General features: G+C 43.4%; 3 protein-coding genes and 1 pseudogene across 3 annotated transcripts in view; all 4 read right to left on the reverse strand.

Annotated features, from left to right (window-relative positions):
• Positions 1-93: 93 nt before the first annotated feature.
• LOC133448240 (histone H3) lies at positions 94-549 on the reverse strand. The gene has a single exon (XM_061726589.1). The coding sequence runs from the start codon at positions 547-549 to the stop codon at positions 139-141; it is 411 nt and encodes a 136-aa protein (XP_061582573.1). The 3' UTR covers positions 94-138.
• A 1075-nt stretch (positions 550-1624) lies between these two features.
• On the reverse strand, positions 1625-2012 carry LOC133448367 (histone H2A-like; annotated as a pseudogene).
• A 2478-nt stretch (positions 2013-4490) lies between these two features.
• Positions 4491-4867, reverse strand: LOC133448489 (histone H2B-like). The gene has a single exon (XM_061727068.1). The coding sequence runs from the start codon at positions 4863-4865 to the stop codon at positions 4491-4493; it is 375 nt and encodes a 124-aa protein (XP_061583052.1). The 5' UTR covers positions 4866-4867.
• A 1118-nt stretch (positions 4868-5985) lies between these two features.
• The window catches only part of LOC133444372 (uncharacterized), a 42492-nt gene continuing 32232 nt past the window's right edge, over positions 5986-16245 (reverse strand). The window contains exons 5-6 of the mRNA XM_061722154.1: positions 12172-12182; positions 5986-6302 (exon numbers count right to left, since the gene is read on the reverse strand). Coding sequence (XP_061578138.1) covers positions 5986-6302; positions 12172-12182 — 328 coding nt within the window. The remainder of the gene's footprint in view (positions 6303-12171; positions 12183-16245) is intronic.

A 16245-nucleotide genomic window follows, 5' to 3' on the forward strand; every position in this document is an offset into this window, starting at 1 on the left:
AGCTTAAATATTAATTGAGGGAATCATGTTGTGCTTTGTGACAATGTAGCAACTATTAATGAGATTGCTGGAAGCAGCTCTTTAGTGGTGATGTTGGTGGCTCTTAAAAGAGCCGTTGTGGGTTACAGGGGAGACGGTCTAAGCTCTCTCCCCGCGGATGCGGCGGGCCAGCTGGATGTCTTTGGGCATGATGGTGACCCTCTTGGCGTGGATGGCGCACAGGTTGGTGTCCTCGAACAGCCCCACCAGGTAAGCCTCGCTGGCCTCCTGCAGGGCCATGACGGCGGAGCTCTGGAAGCGCAGGTCGGTCTTGAAGTCCTGAGCGATTTCTCTCACCAGCCGCTGGAAGGGCAGCTTGCGGATCAGCAGCTCCGTGGACTTCTGGTAGCGGCGGATCTCCCTCAGAGCCACGGTACCGGGCCTGTAGCGGTGAGGCTTCTTCACTCCGCCGGTGGCCGGGGCGCTCTTCCGGGCGGCCTTGGTGGCCAGCTGCTTCCTGGGGGCTTTGCCTCCGGTGGATTTACGAGCGGTCTGCTTGGTTCTGGCCATGACGACTGGTTCTGGATCAGGACAATAATGCTGGGAGAAGCGAGACTCGCTGCTCTTAAAGTGTGTGAATCGGTGACGCGGTCCAGACCTCCGCTCCTGATTGGTGGATTCTGCTCTGCAGCCCCGCCCCGCCCCGGGAGCGAGCTCGCGCCCCAATGTGCGCCGTTTATTGGACAGAATCTTTTCAAAACTCCCGCCTAGTCCGGAGCCCCGCCCCCTGCTGTCTCTCTGTCCCGGTTGTGTAAATTAGTTACTTTTTTTTATCTATTTTATTTATTAGTTTATTTACTCCAATCACTAGAAACCAACCCCCAGTAGCTGGGTAGCAGTTATAGTGTGTATACTGGTAAGGAAAAAAGATTGTGTACTTTTTTGGAGGACGTGTTAGAGGACAGGGACGGGTTTTCTCCACCTTAATGGATGTATTACAGTGTGTTAGAGCCATCTACTGAAAAATCAGTAGATATATATTTTATAATTTCCTTTTATTAGTTCCTATTTCAAAAAAGAGCAATTATGTATTTCCACATTAGATTAACAGACAGACTTTTGGATTTTAAAAGGTCACTTCTAAGTTTCTGAAGCAACACCAGTGAACACATTTTCCTTTATAGAGAAAGTAAATAATTTCACAAAAATGCTATTTATATGCTACAGCTATATATATATATATATATTTAATTACCTCTGAAAATCAGTTACAGAGCCTCACTTCAACCAGCAGACAACCGATGAACTAGTTAGTGCTATAATCGAAAATGTTAGTTTCTTTTTTTAAACAATCTGCTCTCAGTCATCTCACATCTCTAGACGTATTTATTGGTCGTTTCTTCTGAGACAATTTAGTTTCCAACAACAGCAGATGTTACTGCTCCATACAACCGTTTGTGCTTTAGTTTGTGTCGTTAGTGGTTTTATACTGTCATTTAGCAGACACTTTTATCCAAAGCGACTTACATGTGAGAACAAAAGCACAAAATCACATTGTAATTGCTAAAATATTTGGTAATCGTGTCTCTCAGAGGAGTGTGTGGCTCTTAAAAGAGCCGTTGTGTTCCGGGGTTCAGCAGCAGCTTTACTTGGCCTTGGCGGCCTTCTCGGTCTTCTTGGGCAGCAGCACCGCCTGGATGTTGGGCAGCACGCCGCCCTGAGCGATGGTGACCCCCCCCCAGCAGCTTGTTGAGCTCCTCGTCGTTGCGGACAGCCAGCTGCAGGTGACGGGGGATGATGCGGGTCTTCTTGTTGTCGCGGGCAGCGTTTCCAGCCAGCTCCAGGATCTCAGCGGTCAGATACTCCAGCACAGCCGCCAGGTAGACGGGGGCGCCGGCACCGACGCGCTGAGCGTAGTTGCCTTTACGCAGCAGTCTGTGGACACGACCCACTGGGAACTGCAGTCCTGCACGGGAGGAGCGGGTCTTGGCCTTCGCTCTGGCTTTCCCTCCGGTCTTTCCGCGGCCGCTCATGTTGATATTGTATTTCTGGAACTGGTGTCAAGAGAAACTGTGTCTCCAGCAGCGGAAAACCTCTTTAAATACCGGAGAGAGCGGGACGAGTCCTGCCGCACCAATCAGGACAGAGAGAAACGAGGGGGGAGTTTTGAAGAGATTCTATCCAATAAACAGCGAGCATTGGAGCTCCTGGGGGCGGGGCCTCGCTGCAGAGCAGAATCCACCAATCAGGAGCAGCGGAGGTGTAGCTCCACTGACTGTCCCCTAAAGATCGGAGTCTATCTTGGTTTCCATTCTATGACAAGAAAAGTTGTGGATTTAGCCTTTTTTGTTTGTTTTTTTTTTTTTTAATATAACTGACAGTCTCCTATGTAAATAAAGATATATTAATCACAAATTTTAAATTGTGAAACATTTTTCTCTCTTGAAAATGTAAAAGGAAACTTCCTCCCATCCCACCTTCTATCAGGTCCAGTGGAAAAGAATCAAAACTGGATTACAAGATTGTTTTTCTGTGCCAAATACTTCAAAGTTTAAATTACATTTCATAAAATGAATAGAAACGTACTGGGAAAAGGTGGCCATGTTGACATAAGTTGTTTCTTAATGAATGGATCAATAAACATGCGTTTAATGAAAAGAAAGAACTAAACTAAGACTGATATGGAGATGTGGGGGCTTCTGTGTTTGCTGGTTGAACCCAATACGACACAGCAAATATACCATATACGGTACCAGCAAAGATGCTGGTTGTGATGGGCAGGTGAAGCTTCAGGAAGTTTTTAAGTCTTTCATCCGTTCACTCCAGCGCCAAACGTCCTGAAGCTTCATCTGCTAGCAGGACATCTAGGGGACGCAAAAATATCAGTTGTCATCAGGTTGAAGTGTGGCATTTTGCAGAAAGCCTGTAAATAAAACTGTCAGCAAAATAAAGAGGGATGCAAAACATGTAGGCTTGAAATGGTGGCAGTACAGTGTGTGTGTGTGTGTGTGTGTGTGTGTGTGTGTGTGTGTGTGTGTCTCCAGACGGCACATCTCACTCACATCGTCTCCTTACGTCTTTGTCTCTTGTGCACCCAGAATGCACTTCTAGTTCACACTCTTTCCTTCCTGTGGACCCTCTAACCAGCTGATCCACTGGCCTCATCATTTCCACGGGGACGTGTTCCTGCTGAGACACCAGCAGCGCGATGTCTGGAGGAAACAACTGCTCTTCCATCCTTTCCTCGCCCTGTAATCTTTCCCTGTGCAGAACCGGGTCAGGCAGTAGCTGCCGCTGTCTCGCCGCCGCGAGGCCGTCTGTGTGCACGCATGTATTTACACATCCTAAACCATACCTGTCAAGTTTTGGATTTAAAAATAAGGGAAATTTACCATCCCAACAGAGGTCCAGTATTTTACATTTTGAGACAGGTTTATAAGAAATCTAAAATAACGACCTGTCAAACATCTACAAACTACAATGATGTGCTCATAGCCTGATAGGCCGACTTTTGTTGACACTGAAATGCTGTGGACATTCTTATTCCTATAATAAAGCCTAAATGAAAACACAAAAGGGAATTAAAGCACATTTATTTATTTTAAATATTTTCAATTAATATACACATTGTCTTCAAGTGAAACATTTACATTTTTAATTTGTCATTTTAACTCATGTGGCTCTCTGCCCCATCTTGCTCCTCTTTAAGGAAGTAAATTTGGTATCCCATTTTTAGAGATATTTAAACGTCTTCACACAATTCAGTTAAGAGAGGCACAGGAATGCTTTTTAAAAATATTATAAAACGGGAAGTTATTAATACGGGAGGACGGTGGGAAAAGGGTAAAATACAGTAGTTTCCCGGCCAAAACGGGAGATTTGACAGGTATGTCCTAAACACACATTTACATTACTCAGAGGGAACAAAGACCAACCTCGCAAACAGTTTAGTCAAGCAGTCATTGGAGTAAAGACATTTTTAAGTAACTTAAAGGGGACCTATTATGAAAAACAGTTTTTTTCTTGCTTTAACATATATAAAGTGGTCTTCCCTCAGCCTGCCAACTCAGAGAACGAGGAAAGCAACCAAATTCTGCAGTGTCTGTACAGCCGCCCGGATGAGCCGTCCAGTGTGATGTGGCTTCTATGAGCCGTTCAGCCGTCCCCTTTAAAATTATACATTACACAACTCAATGCTGATATTCAACAAATAAACCTTAATCTTACAACTTAAAAAAAAGCAATGAATTGTAGTGTCTGGTACAATTCTTTATTAAAGTAATTCAACTGAACCATGTCAGAAGGTATTTGATGTGCTTTAACAATACTGAATGTAATAAATGATTACTGTAATCACATTAACCTTTGTGGATTTAAAATTTTAGAGTTTATTCATAAACCCAGACTACTGAATATTAACTATTCATGTTAAATGGCTGAAGGAAGTTTTATGCTCTCCAGATTGGGTGTGTGGCTCTTAAAAGAGCCGTTGGTTTGTATTGGGTCTTGGTCTACTTGGAGCTGGTGTACTTTGTGACGGCCTTGGTTCCCTCGGACACGGCGTGCTTGGCCAGCTCCCCGGGCAGCAGGAGGCGCACGGCGGTCTGGATCTCCCTGGAGGTGATGGTGGAGCGTTTGTTGTAGTGAGCCAGACGAGACGCTTCGGAGCCGATGCGCTCAAAGATGTCGTTGACGAACGAGTTCATGATGCCCATGGCTTTGGAGGAGATGCCGGTGTCGGGGTGGACCTGCTTCAGCACCTTGTACACGTAGATGGCGTAGCTCTCCTTCCTGCTCTTTCTCCTCTTCTTGCCGCCTTTCCCGGCGGTCTTGGTCACGGCTTTCTTGGAGCCCTTCTTGGGCGCGGACTTGGCGGGTTCAGGCATGTTTCCTTCTCCAGAAACGAATGAGCTGCTTCGGTCAGAGAGGCTGCTTTTATGCAGCTGCAGGCAAACCGCGCTGCGCCTTCGCTCCTCTATGATTGGTCGAGACTCCGCTGGTTGTTCAGCATGTCGGTGATTGGACGGCGGCAGACGGGGAGGTGACGCAGCACAGCCGCTGTCGAAGCTGCTGCTTTTAACACACCTAGTATGTTTATCTTATATGTATTTTATTCACAATACTTTAATAGTGTGTTCCGTCTTCTGTTTTGCAACTTTATTTGTCCCACGCTGCACGTATTTGTTTTTACGGTTCTCTCTGGAGCAGCTGGGTATCGACACACAACCGACCGTTACGTTACAGCCTCTTTTCTTCTCCTTTCCCGCTACTCAGTGACGTAAACCCTCATTGCGTGGACAAAGAAAATACATTAAATCAATGAATAAAAGGCCCTCAGTGTTTTTATCCAACACTTGACAAACATAATTTAAATGAAATATGTCCAGGGTACAACAGCACGCCCTCTTAATTATTTTTGATCTACTCTCATTTGACTTTTATTAGTTTTCCAGTTTTATGTGATGTTTGGACCATTACATCGGAGCAATTTCTGTTGTAATGACATTGTGGTCCGAACGCAGATCAGTAAACACTTGAATCAGCAGATGTAAAGCACCAGACTGCAACAGGATGTGGAGGAAGTGGACTGAAATGAGACCCGGCGGTGTTTTTCTGTCACATGCTGATCAAACTTGGTGCTCATTGTAACAAGGAACTGCTGGTTCAAATGAGCAAGTCAGACATGGTTTGTGGAGTTGGACTCACCACTTCAGGACCAGTATCTTTCTACCCTGCAGGGCTTCATGTGGTGAAGTTACACAAGTGCTGCAGTGAGCACAGAAAGGAACAAAGTTTGTAGGTTTATAGTGGGCTGAAAGAACCGGGATGTAGGTTACTTAATACGTTTGATGTTTCTTATAGACCACCATATTGCAAAGTAATAAGCATTTAAAAGTATCAAAGTGTATACTTAACATGTATTAAAATACAGCGGTATATGAGCTCTTAGGGTTGGAGTGGGTGGCCCTGAAAAGGGCCGTTGTTTGGTTGAAACGGTTAGATGGTTTAACCCCCGAATCCGTACAGGGTGCGTCCCTGTCTCTTGAGCGCGTACACCACATCCATGGCGGTCACCGTCTTCCTCTTTGCGTGCTCGGTGTAGGTGACGGCATCACGGATCACGTTCTCCAGGAAGACCTTCAGCACACCGCGGGTCTCCTCGTAGATCAGACCGGAGATACGCTTCACCCCCCCGCGGCGAGCCAGACGGCGGATGGCGGGTTTGGTGATTCCCTGGATGTTGTCACGGAGGACTTTACGGTGACGCTTAGCGCCTCCTTTACCGAGACCCTTTCCTCCTTTTCCTCGTCCGCTCATGTTTACTGGTAGATTAGCTGATTCAAAGTGTCTCAGATCTACTGAATGCTGCTTATAGCTCTTGTCCGAGGACGTGTTAGAAGACAGGGGCGGGCCTGCTCTTCTTCTCATGGTGTGTAAACGGTTGTTGGTGGGTAGTTTGTGTGTTAGCGCCCCCTACTGAAAAACAACTGGTAGTAGCCTCGTGTTTTCATTTGCATTTCATGCAAGTTTTTCTGATGCCACTATTTCAACTGGAAAATAAAATATTAGATTGTTGGGTTTCTTTAATTTATGTATTTTTAATCAAATGTCCACATGTTCTTCCAGCAGACAAAGCCCCGATGAATCTGTGAAGTGTATTACTTGTCACTGGTTCTGTTCTAGGGCTGGATGATAGCCAAATGTATATACAAGGACTTATATAAGTAAGGTTTGAGTATTAGTAGAGTCACAACCAGCCTCCCACCCACATTTACATTAAACATAATCTTTTTTATATGTACATGCTTAGCCTTCACTTAAAGCCAAATCACTGTATCAATAAAAAAATAGATAAAAGGAATACAAAAATAACATTAAAAACTTAAATTGTTTCATTGACACAAACGTAGGTAATAAGTATATTACGTAATAGTCAATTAAGTATATTTTTTCAAACTAAAGAAAAGTCTGAGCAATCTTCAAATTGATGTAACTATTACTTCTTTCCAGAAGGCGGCAGTAAAGAGACAGAACCAGTTTCAGGCTCAGACTCACACAGAGGACAGTTCACACAAAGATCTTTCTTAAATGTTAACAAATAATGTGTGGAAGAGTAATAATCTATCAATTAGTTTGTAAATACGTCTCTTACTTTATTTATAATTAAATATTTGTATGGGAGGTTCCATATATGGATCCAGTTCAGTCCATGACCAGTACTGAACAACAGAAGGGCTAGTGGTACGTCAGCTTGGAACAGCAATCTGTAAGATCATTTCTTTTTTAGATTTAACAGAGAAACACATACTGGTGTTAATGTGGGATCTAAATGAGGACTGATTGGATCTCCAGCACCACTTATAGAGTTAGGATACCAGAAGGAAGAAGAAGCATTTTGAATGAATTCAGTGTAATTTAGCAAATTTTCATAACCATTGAGTAGTTAGGTAACTAAAATTATGTTATTATTGAACCAAGAATTAAGAAATAGAGATGTATTTGTATATTTGATGTGTTGATTGTTTCAAGTAAAGCATCTTATACAGCTCAAAATATATTGAAGAGATTTCAACGTAATTTCTTAACAATGTCCAGAATATGAAAACTATTGATGTGGAAGACAGCAACTATTGTATTGTAACAGCCTTTTTACACCGGAGGAAGTCCCTAAATGCATCACTGCACTTGAGGCCAACAAATCTCCCGGCACAGACGGTTTATCTACAGTTGTATCAGTTATTCTCTAATCATAGCTTCATTTCTTTTACAGGTTTTCCTCAAAAGTACAAAGTATAACACTCTCCCTCCACCCTTACTCAAGGCCTCATAACGCTCATTCAGAAACCAAACAAAGAGAAATATCACATTTTTCGCCAGGCCTGGCTTGCGTGCAAGATTTGGTGACTTTTGGGGAATGTTTAGGGGGGCAAAAAGGCCCTCATTTCCTCGGAAGAAAAATAAAAACATTTCCTACAGATTCAATAGGGCCTTCGCACTGTAAGTGCTCGGGCCCTAATAAAACAAATGTGTGCTCACAAGTTTAATTCTTGGTGTTCTCCACCCACTGCGGAGGCCAAGTGTTTACACGCCAATACATGTATTCAATGACAACATGACGGTAAAAGGACAATGAGCCTGTTCAATAAAGTACAGATGCTTAAAAAATAAAATAAAATACATCAGTTTGTTCGATATTCCCGAGTTTATTTTAGCTATGTGCAATCAGGAGAGTCAACATGCAGCAAGCAGGCTGGACAGCTGAATCTGAGCCAATATGCTATTACACTTATGTAGCCAAGTGAACAGGGGTTACTGTGTTTTGTGTTAGCTGAGCCCTAATACAATGTGTACTGTCACTTTAAGGCCAGCCAGGTTGAGAATCCTGTGAGAACCAGGAAGTCACGCGAGACGTAAACGTAAATGCCCGCGAACCGTCAATGCCCGCGAACCGTCAAAGCCCGCGAATCGTCGTCTTCGTAATGCAAACAATGGCAGAGGTGTATTTCTTGTCTGTGAGAGTGTGTGATGGGTTTGAGTCGTGAAAACCTTATATCACAGAAGAAATACGTGACTGAGTGAAGGAGTTAGAGCGGACCGGTAATTGAGCTGTCTGACGAGTGTGTGTGACTGAGAACGTCGTGTATACTTCTCATCGGTCGGGGTTTCATGTATTGAGTCCACGGTGTCGGGAACCGCCATAGACGACCACGGGTCAGCGTAAGTGGGGCATAATGTACTGAAATATTAGTTACTGTTTTTAATTTCAGTGTTAAAGGCTGTTTATGAAGCTATATGTTATGTTACCCATGTAGAGGGGAGACAGAGCCGGTGAGCTGCATCCAGGTGCAGGATGAGGCTCTGAAACTACAAGTTAGAGTAAGTGAGCACATGATTTTGGTTTCTGAATGTACAAGTTCATTTAAGGTCATGGTATAAAATGTATTTTGCACTGAGATATGTAAGAATGTATATTAAAGTTAAGTCATGGTGTTTATTAAATTATTTCATGAAGTTTACAGAGCTAAAACTTTATATGTACTGTAAAATGTGTCTGATAAAATGAGGAGAGTGGCTTAAAAATGTATTCATGTTAATTAATGTATTTTATTTTTTAATAGGCCACTACTGTTGTTTGTTAGTGTTTGGTTTTGATTTGTGTTGATTTTGTTTCATTGGTTTTGCTTATTTGAGACTGAGATATTCAGAAGAGACAAGGAGGAACTTGTTTTCATTTTTTTTTAACTGTTACAAAAAACATTTCTCTCAAAATTAGAAAATTAATACTGTGCTCGTTTGAGGGCAGTCGGGGTAATAAAGATCCTATTAAAAATTAATTTTGTGTCCGGTCTCCTCCCTCATTGACCTGGCCACACTTATTTTATAGAGGAACGGGTAGGATCTGACAGGAATCTGGTTAGATGGAAGACAAGAAACTGGTTGGTCATTCAAAGGACACACCAACATGTGCATGCTAGTCCTCTTAGACCAGGGGTGTCCAAAGTCAGTCCTCGAGGGCCGGTGTCCTGCATGTTTTAGTTGTTTCCCTGCATCAACACACCTGATTCTAATTAACGGTCGTCACCACCTTGTCATCAAAGTCTGGATAGTTCTGTTGATGACCAAGCTCCTTGTATGACGGTTTGATAAAAAAAGGGACACATCTAAAACACCCAGGATACCGGCCCTCGAGGACCGACTTTGGACACCCCTGTCTTAGACGAAGGTGTACATTACAAAAGAGATGGGGTCCTTTCATCTGAATTTACATCTCTTAAGCTTGAGTTATGGTTCTGCGTTAAAACGACGCCGTGCCTACGGCGTGTGGTCTGCGTCGACGCAGATCACACGCCGTCACTGACGCGTACCTCCCGAAAATTGTAACTACGCGTCGAGGCGAAGCAGTCGTGAACTTTCAGCGCTCTTTTCTTCGTGTATGTGTGATTTTTTTTGTTTTGTTTTTTTGCACAATAGTCCCTCTTTGATTCACTGTGACCGGAAAAAGTCGGATAAACCATTCAGGAAAAGATCGCGAATTAGCGGTCGCCGGGGGTACTGCACCGCGGAGAAATGGAGTGACGGAGAAGTCCGAAGGTTCACGACGGCGTCATGGCGACGGCGTGTTCTCTGCGTTGGTTTGACGCAGAACCATAATTCAGGCTTAAGTCCCCCTCTTCCCATCCTGTTCCTTGCAGCTCATGCAAACCATATATTGTACCTCATACTCACTATGTTAATAAGCTCAGTTATATATGATTTCTGTAAATTACCCTGATATGGTCATAACTTTTTTTATAAGAACTGCAAGGCATGCACAGAAATAAAATTATCATTGAAGACAACAGTTTTAGCTCAACACTGTGCAACATAGAGATTAATGCAAGTTTTTTAAGCAAGTTGGATTGTTGTAATGTTCTACCTTTTTGTTTTCTAAAGAATACAATAAACTGCAGTTGATTAAAAATGCACAAATACTGGTGCCAACATAGACAAGAAGACTAGAAAAGCACATGTTACATAAATTAAAAAGGTTTACACTTGCTGCCTGTGATTATACATCTGATTTTATATTTATTATATCAGCTTTTAAAAGGCACTGCACAGCCTTGTACCATCTCTCAAAGATACATTTATAAATCAGGACATCATGCGGCTTAAAGGGGACCTATTATGGCATTAAATCCCTCCCTACTCGTCATAAAGCCTTTTTTTCTTTACCATGTCATCATGACCTGCAATTCATCACATTTTATCCTACATTACTAGAAAGTGTGTATAATTCTCTTCAGTGCACTTCAACATGTGTACTTTCATAGGAATTTTAAATACACTACCAATCTCGCAATCAAACTCCTTCAGAGGGTCGTTATAATAGAAATGTGAGGCATGTGTCTGCAACTCCATCTAAAAAGATCATTCACCAAATAGGGGAGGGGAAAAAAAGGTTATTTTCCCTGGCATGTGTGATCCAATCAGAGCAATATCCCAAATATTTGCAATACCAACAGACAAGGAGCTAGAAGGCTTTATATAAATCTATTTGTTTGAAGTTAAGTAATCAAACTGGATATGAAGACAGTTGTTTACTTGTCTTAAGTACTTACATTCCCAAGGCCAGCATTAGTTTTCCTCAGCATTATGTTTTGTAATGGCGTCTTCTAAGGCTCTTTTCTGTAGCAATTGTTTTCCTTAGCTGATGTCTCCGCTTGTTGTCATCTATTAATGTGGGAAAGCCAAAACTAGTCTATTAGATCTTTGTCGCTGAACAAGTTCAGTGAGATTGACATTGCAGCTCTCGTGTACAAAGAAAAAGAAAAGCAGCAAAAATACAATAAAATGTGGATGCAGGTGGCTCTTGTGTGGCTTCGAGGATGGATGTAAGTGTACTGTTGTCGGGAGGGAGGTGTGAGGAGGTGTCTGTGTGTAAAGGCTGGATTATGGTTCTGCGTTAAATCGACGCCGAGCGCGCGGCGCAGGTTGCGCCGGAATGAGCACCCCACGGCGCAAGCCACGCCCTGCTTGACGCACCTCCCAAAAAATGTAACTAGGCGTCGAGGAGACGCAGACCAAACGCAGACCAAGAGGGCTGTGATTGGTTTGCTTGGAAGCAACGCATTTACAGTTCCGGTTCGTGAAGCAGTAGTGAACTTTCACCGCTCTTTTCTTCGTGTGTGTCTGTGTGATTTTTTTTGTTTTGTTTTTTTGCACAATAGTTGTCCTTATCTCTTTGATTCACTGTGACTGGAAAAAGTCGGATAAACCATTCAGGAAAAGATCGCGAATTAGCGGTCGCCGGGGGTACTGCACCGCGGAGAAATGGAGTGACGGAGAAGTCCGAAGGTTCACGACGGCGTCACGGCGACGGCGTGTGCTCTGCGTTGGTTTGACGCAGAACCATAATTCAGGCTTAAGTCCCCCTCTTCCCATCCTGTTCCTTGCAGCTCGGATAAACAGCTGATGTTGACAGCTTTGCACTATTTCTCATTGGCTGACCCCTTGTGTATTGCTCAAGATAGTGCAGGCAGTCACCAAAGTTGTTTGTTTTTACCTCTACTCCATTTTCAAATGCTCTCATAAAAGCTTGATACTACAGAGGATCTCCATTAAACAGTGGAATATCTCTTGGTGGGAGAGAAGATGACAGATTTTGTTGTACCAGAAAAGTAGTGATGTCATTTTGTCTTTGCATGATACTGACAATGTCACTTTGACTGTTATCACTCAGCATTGGAGTTTGAGAGTGAACATGCCCCACTGAGCTTCTCTGTGCCTGGGTATGGGCACGCATGCTGAACTTCCAATGAGTTTTGACTGATATTTTAGGAATCTGTTCCTGTGTCCTTTCCTTTGGACGAACAACCAGTGGTGGAGGTAAGATGTCAGTTATCCTTTTCTCAGGAAAGTAAGAGGCTGCAGTAGAATTGAGATTACTGGTGGGATGAGCATTAGCCTTTTCAAAATAAGATCGCATTCCATCTGACAATCTAGAGTAGGGGTTTTCAATTCCGGTCCTCAGGCCTCCCTGCCCTGCATGTTTTAGATGTTACACTCCTTGATGCATTAGCTTCCAATACATGGATTTTAGCATTAGCAGCTGCTTTTTCAGTTTCCAATTCCAGTCTTTCCTGAATTGTTCCTCTTGTGCCTCTATTAGATGTTTTTTCTTTAATGCTGCAACACGTTCCATAAGAACTGCCTTTTCAGCTTTATTCGTGCAGAGGATGTTGCGGAGACACGTGATAATTGAGATGAAGCTTTTACATGGCTTGATCTACAGCATGAGATGTTGGAAACACTATCCCCAGGTTCAACTTCATCATCAACATCATTTTCACAGCATGCATCATCAGGTTGTGCATATGATTGGCCAGCATCAACAAGCCATTTTTCACCTTCTCTGCAAAATCACTTTAGACTGTTATGGCGCTTTTCCACCAGTACCAACTCAGCCGACTCGCCTCGGTACGGCTCGTCACGCATCGTTCCGGCTCCACCCGCTTTGGCCTTGTTTGTTTTTCGACCCCCAGGTGAGAAGTGGGCAGGTTGGGGTGAAGCTGCTGTGACGTACTCGATTGTGCAACCCCTTTGTTTGTGTCGGCGCAGATGAGAAAATCAGCTGGAGCCGCGAGCGGCTGAGAAGAAAACAGGGCGCCTGTGGATCTGATCGTTCCTTATCGCCGGTCTACATCCCTTTTTAAGTCTCTCCTCAGCCACCAGGTTTATGAACATCTGCACCTCAGAGTTGGATCACCAAACAGACGTTTGCGCTGTATAATAAAATCGCTGTGAGCCGCCAGTCGTTCTCGCGCTGACTTCCGCTTCCTGATTCAAACGTCTGACGGCCCTGCCCCCCGACCAATCAGTGGCCTGTAGTGTGATGAGGTCAGATCCAGCCTGGCTCAGCACGCTTAAAACCTCGGCAGCCTAGGTTCATAAAAAGTATCTGCTTGGCACGGCTCCACCCGCCTCGGCCCGTAGTGGGAAAGCGCAAGACGGGGGCGTGGCGAGTAGAAGCGCGCTGAGTAGGTACTAGTGGAAAAGGGCCATTATTTGCATGTGAAACCACTTGTTTTGTCTTTCCACTTCATCCTGGGGTAAAGGCAAGCTTAAGACAGACTCATGACTTTCTTTTGCTTCATCACAGCACTTAGTGAAATTGGACAATTCACGTTGCACATCAGAGACATTTTACTTTGATTCCATAAGTATTTGAAGACATTTTATATGTTTTTTTGCTTGCTTGCATTTTGATTTTATTGCTCCTTGATACTTTTCTAGGAGGTATGCCAGACCCTTAGCAGTGAATTTAGGGTCTCTCTTTTCTATTGGCGTAGACATGTCGCCGTCTGGCTTTGCATCAGTGATGTCAGACATTCGTGCGCTCTCTCTTTAACACACACAATAAACTCACTGCAGCATAACCATAAATGTATGCAGGTCTTCAATATAGGCTTTCAATACCACATCTACAAACTGAATGCAAACTCACTCAAAACAATATAACACACCATAACCCGGAAACTTTGCAAGACTGCAGTGAAACAATATATCGTTCAGACCACAACTATTTGCACAACGGCATCAAACAATCTTACATGATATTTCACATTAATAAGACCAACAAATGAACACAGCATGAGCAATTCAAATAATCAGCGCCAATCTCGTTCATGTCCGACACAATTAACACCGCCAAAGTACAATACTGAGCAATGAGAACATGACAGTCAACTCCAATCGTTGCGCTGCTTTCCAATACAGCTTTACAGTCAATGGCCGGGTTTCCCAGATCCGACCTCTCTTAAGGATTTAAGACAGGTTCAAAGAAGGTTTCAACTAAGAAGGTACCCTAAGATACGGGTGTTTCCCAGATGACTTCCTAACACCGTTCTTTAGGTTCGCTCTTTCAGAAGCTCTTTGGAGGAGCTGTCCGGTTCTGAAACCAAATCAATCGATGCCAGGCAAATCGATCACCGATCACTATCAGCGCATTTTCACACGCAGCACTGCTACCTAACTCAAGAGAAGGCGAGCCAAGAGAAGGCGAGTTTCGCAACCTGGAATTACAGCAATCCCTGGTTTTTCGCAGGGGTTATGTTCCAAAAAGAACCCGTGATAAGTGAAATTCTTTTTACAATTATAGAGGGCTTCAAATTGCAGAGATCAGCCGCGCCTTGCACGTATTCCACTGCTCTTCTGAGCCGCTGCATCCCGACTCTGTAGCGTCTTTTTATCCTAAAGCCCGCGGTGTAGCTGTGTTTTTTCAAGAGAAGAAAATAGTTATGGGTCGTTGTCTTCGCTCTTTTTTCTTCTGGGCAAAAAGATTCTTATAAACCGACACCATGGATTATATCTGAGACTGTAATGAACGATTCATCAAAGGCTCCTGTTCTTGAGCTGCTGCTGAAGCTCATTGGCCGTTCTCAGCTTGTTGCTAAGCAACCAACGTTATTGATACAGGAAGTGAAGAAGTGGGTAGACTGTTTAGAATGCAGAACACGATGCACAATGCAAATCCATACAGTACCATGCTGAAATGAAGGCTAGAGGGGCATGAAATGGGAGCATTTAAAATAATGTTTTTATTTAAAGTAACTAAAAAGTTACTTTTCATAGTAACGCATTACTTTTTGGTCTAAGTAGCTGAGTTACTGAGTTACTTTTTAATGGAGTAACTAGTAACGGTAACTAGTTACTATTTTTCAGTAACTATCACAACACTGGTGGAGACGCAGCGCTGCTCCTCAATGCACTAATTCCCTGTCATCACCCGAGGTGATGGTGCGCTCGGGCTCGGGCTCGGGCAGGACGATCGGTGTCACAGCTGCCTGGACAGCCCGGTCCGACAGCACGTCCAGGGGACTGAAGTGCTGACGCACCAATGCGTTCATAAAAACAGTTCTGCTTCGCGCACGGCCACGCTTGATTTGCAGCGAGAATATGCTGTATAGCAGCCAAATTATCAAATAAATGATATTCATGATGATCGTTTTATTTGTGCGTAATGCATAAAGCATATACAGGAACACACTTGTTATTCATTATTTTTCTTTTTTTCCCCTTTGCTGTCACCAATGAATGCTAAACAATATAAATCTAAAGTATAAAATAGATCAAAATTTGTGCGGGGTGCATTGTTTTAATATCTCATTGCCTGGTGTGATATTGATTTGCCTGACGTGGCTGGATCTGTGTCTTTGTTCACTAAGATGATTGTAAAGACTGGGTCAGCAGCATCTTTCTTTTCCTTCTTAATGAAAGAGATTCTTAAGCTAAGAGCGACTCTGGGAAATGCGATTTTCTTTCACAGGCTCCTTAAGAAGGTTTGAAAGAAGTCTTTTGCTGTTAAGAGTTACTTAACTGATATGGGAAACCGGGCCAATGTTTATCCCCTGCACATACCTTCTCTGGGCTTCTCTGGGCTGATAATAAGATTGCGTGGCTGCGGGTCCTTTGTTTGCTGCCGTGTGAGCCGTGTGTGTAAAACTTTCCTTTGCGTGTGCCTCCAAGAATGCGCGTTCATTCATGAAATCCAGAGAATCCTTTTTTCCAATAATAGATCCTCTGTTCATATTTTCTTGTTTCGAGGTCGGGTTTCTTTACGTTGGTCCAAGGGTGTTACTTTCTTCAAAAGGGTGGGTTTACTTTCTTCCAAAAAAGGGAGGTTTTTTTACTTTATTTCGTGGCCATTTGTAGATGAGAAAAAAGATCAAAGAAAAAAAAAAAAAAAAAAAAAACTTACAAAGGGCCAAAAATGCACCAGGTCGG

Source organism: Cololabis saira, chromosome 1 (assembly GCF_033807715.1).
Source record: "Cololabis saira isolate AMF1-May2022 chromosome 1, fColSai1.1, whole genome shotgun sequence".
Classification (NCBI taxonomy): Eukaryota; Metazoa; Chordata; class Actinopteri; order Beloniformes; family Belonidae; genus Cololabis; species Cololabis saira.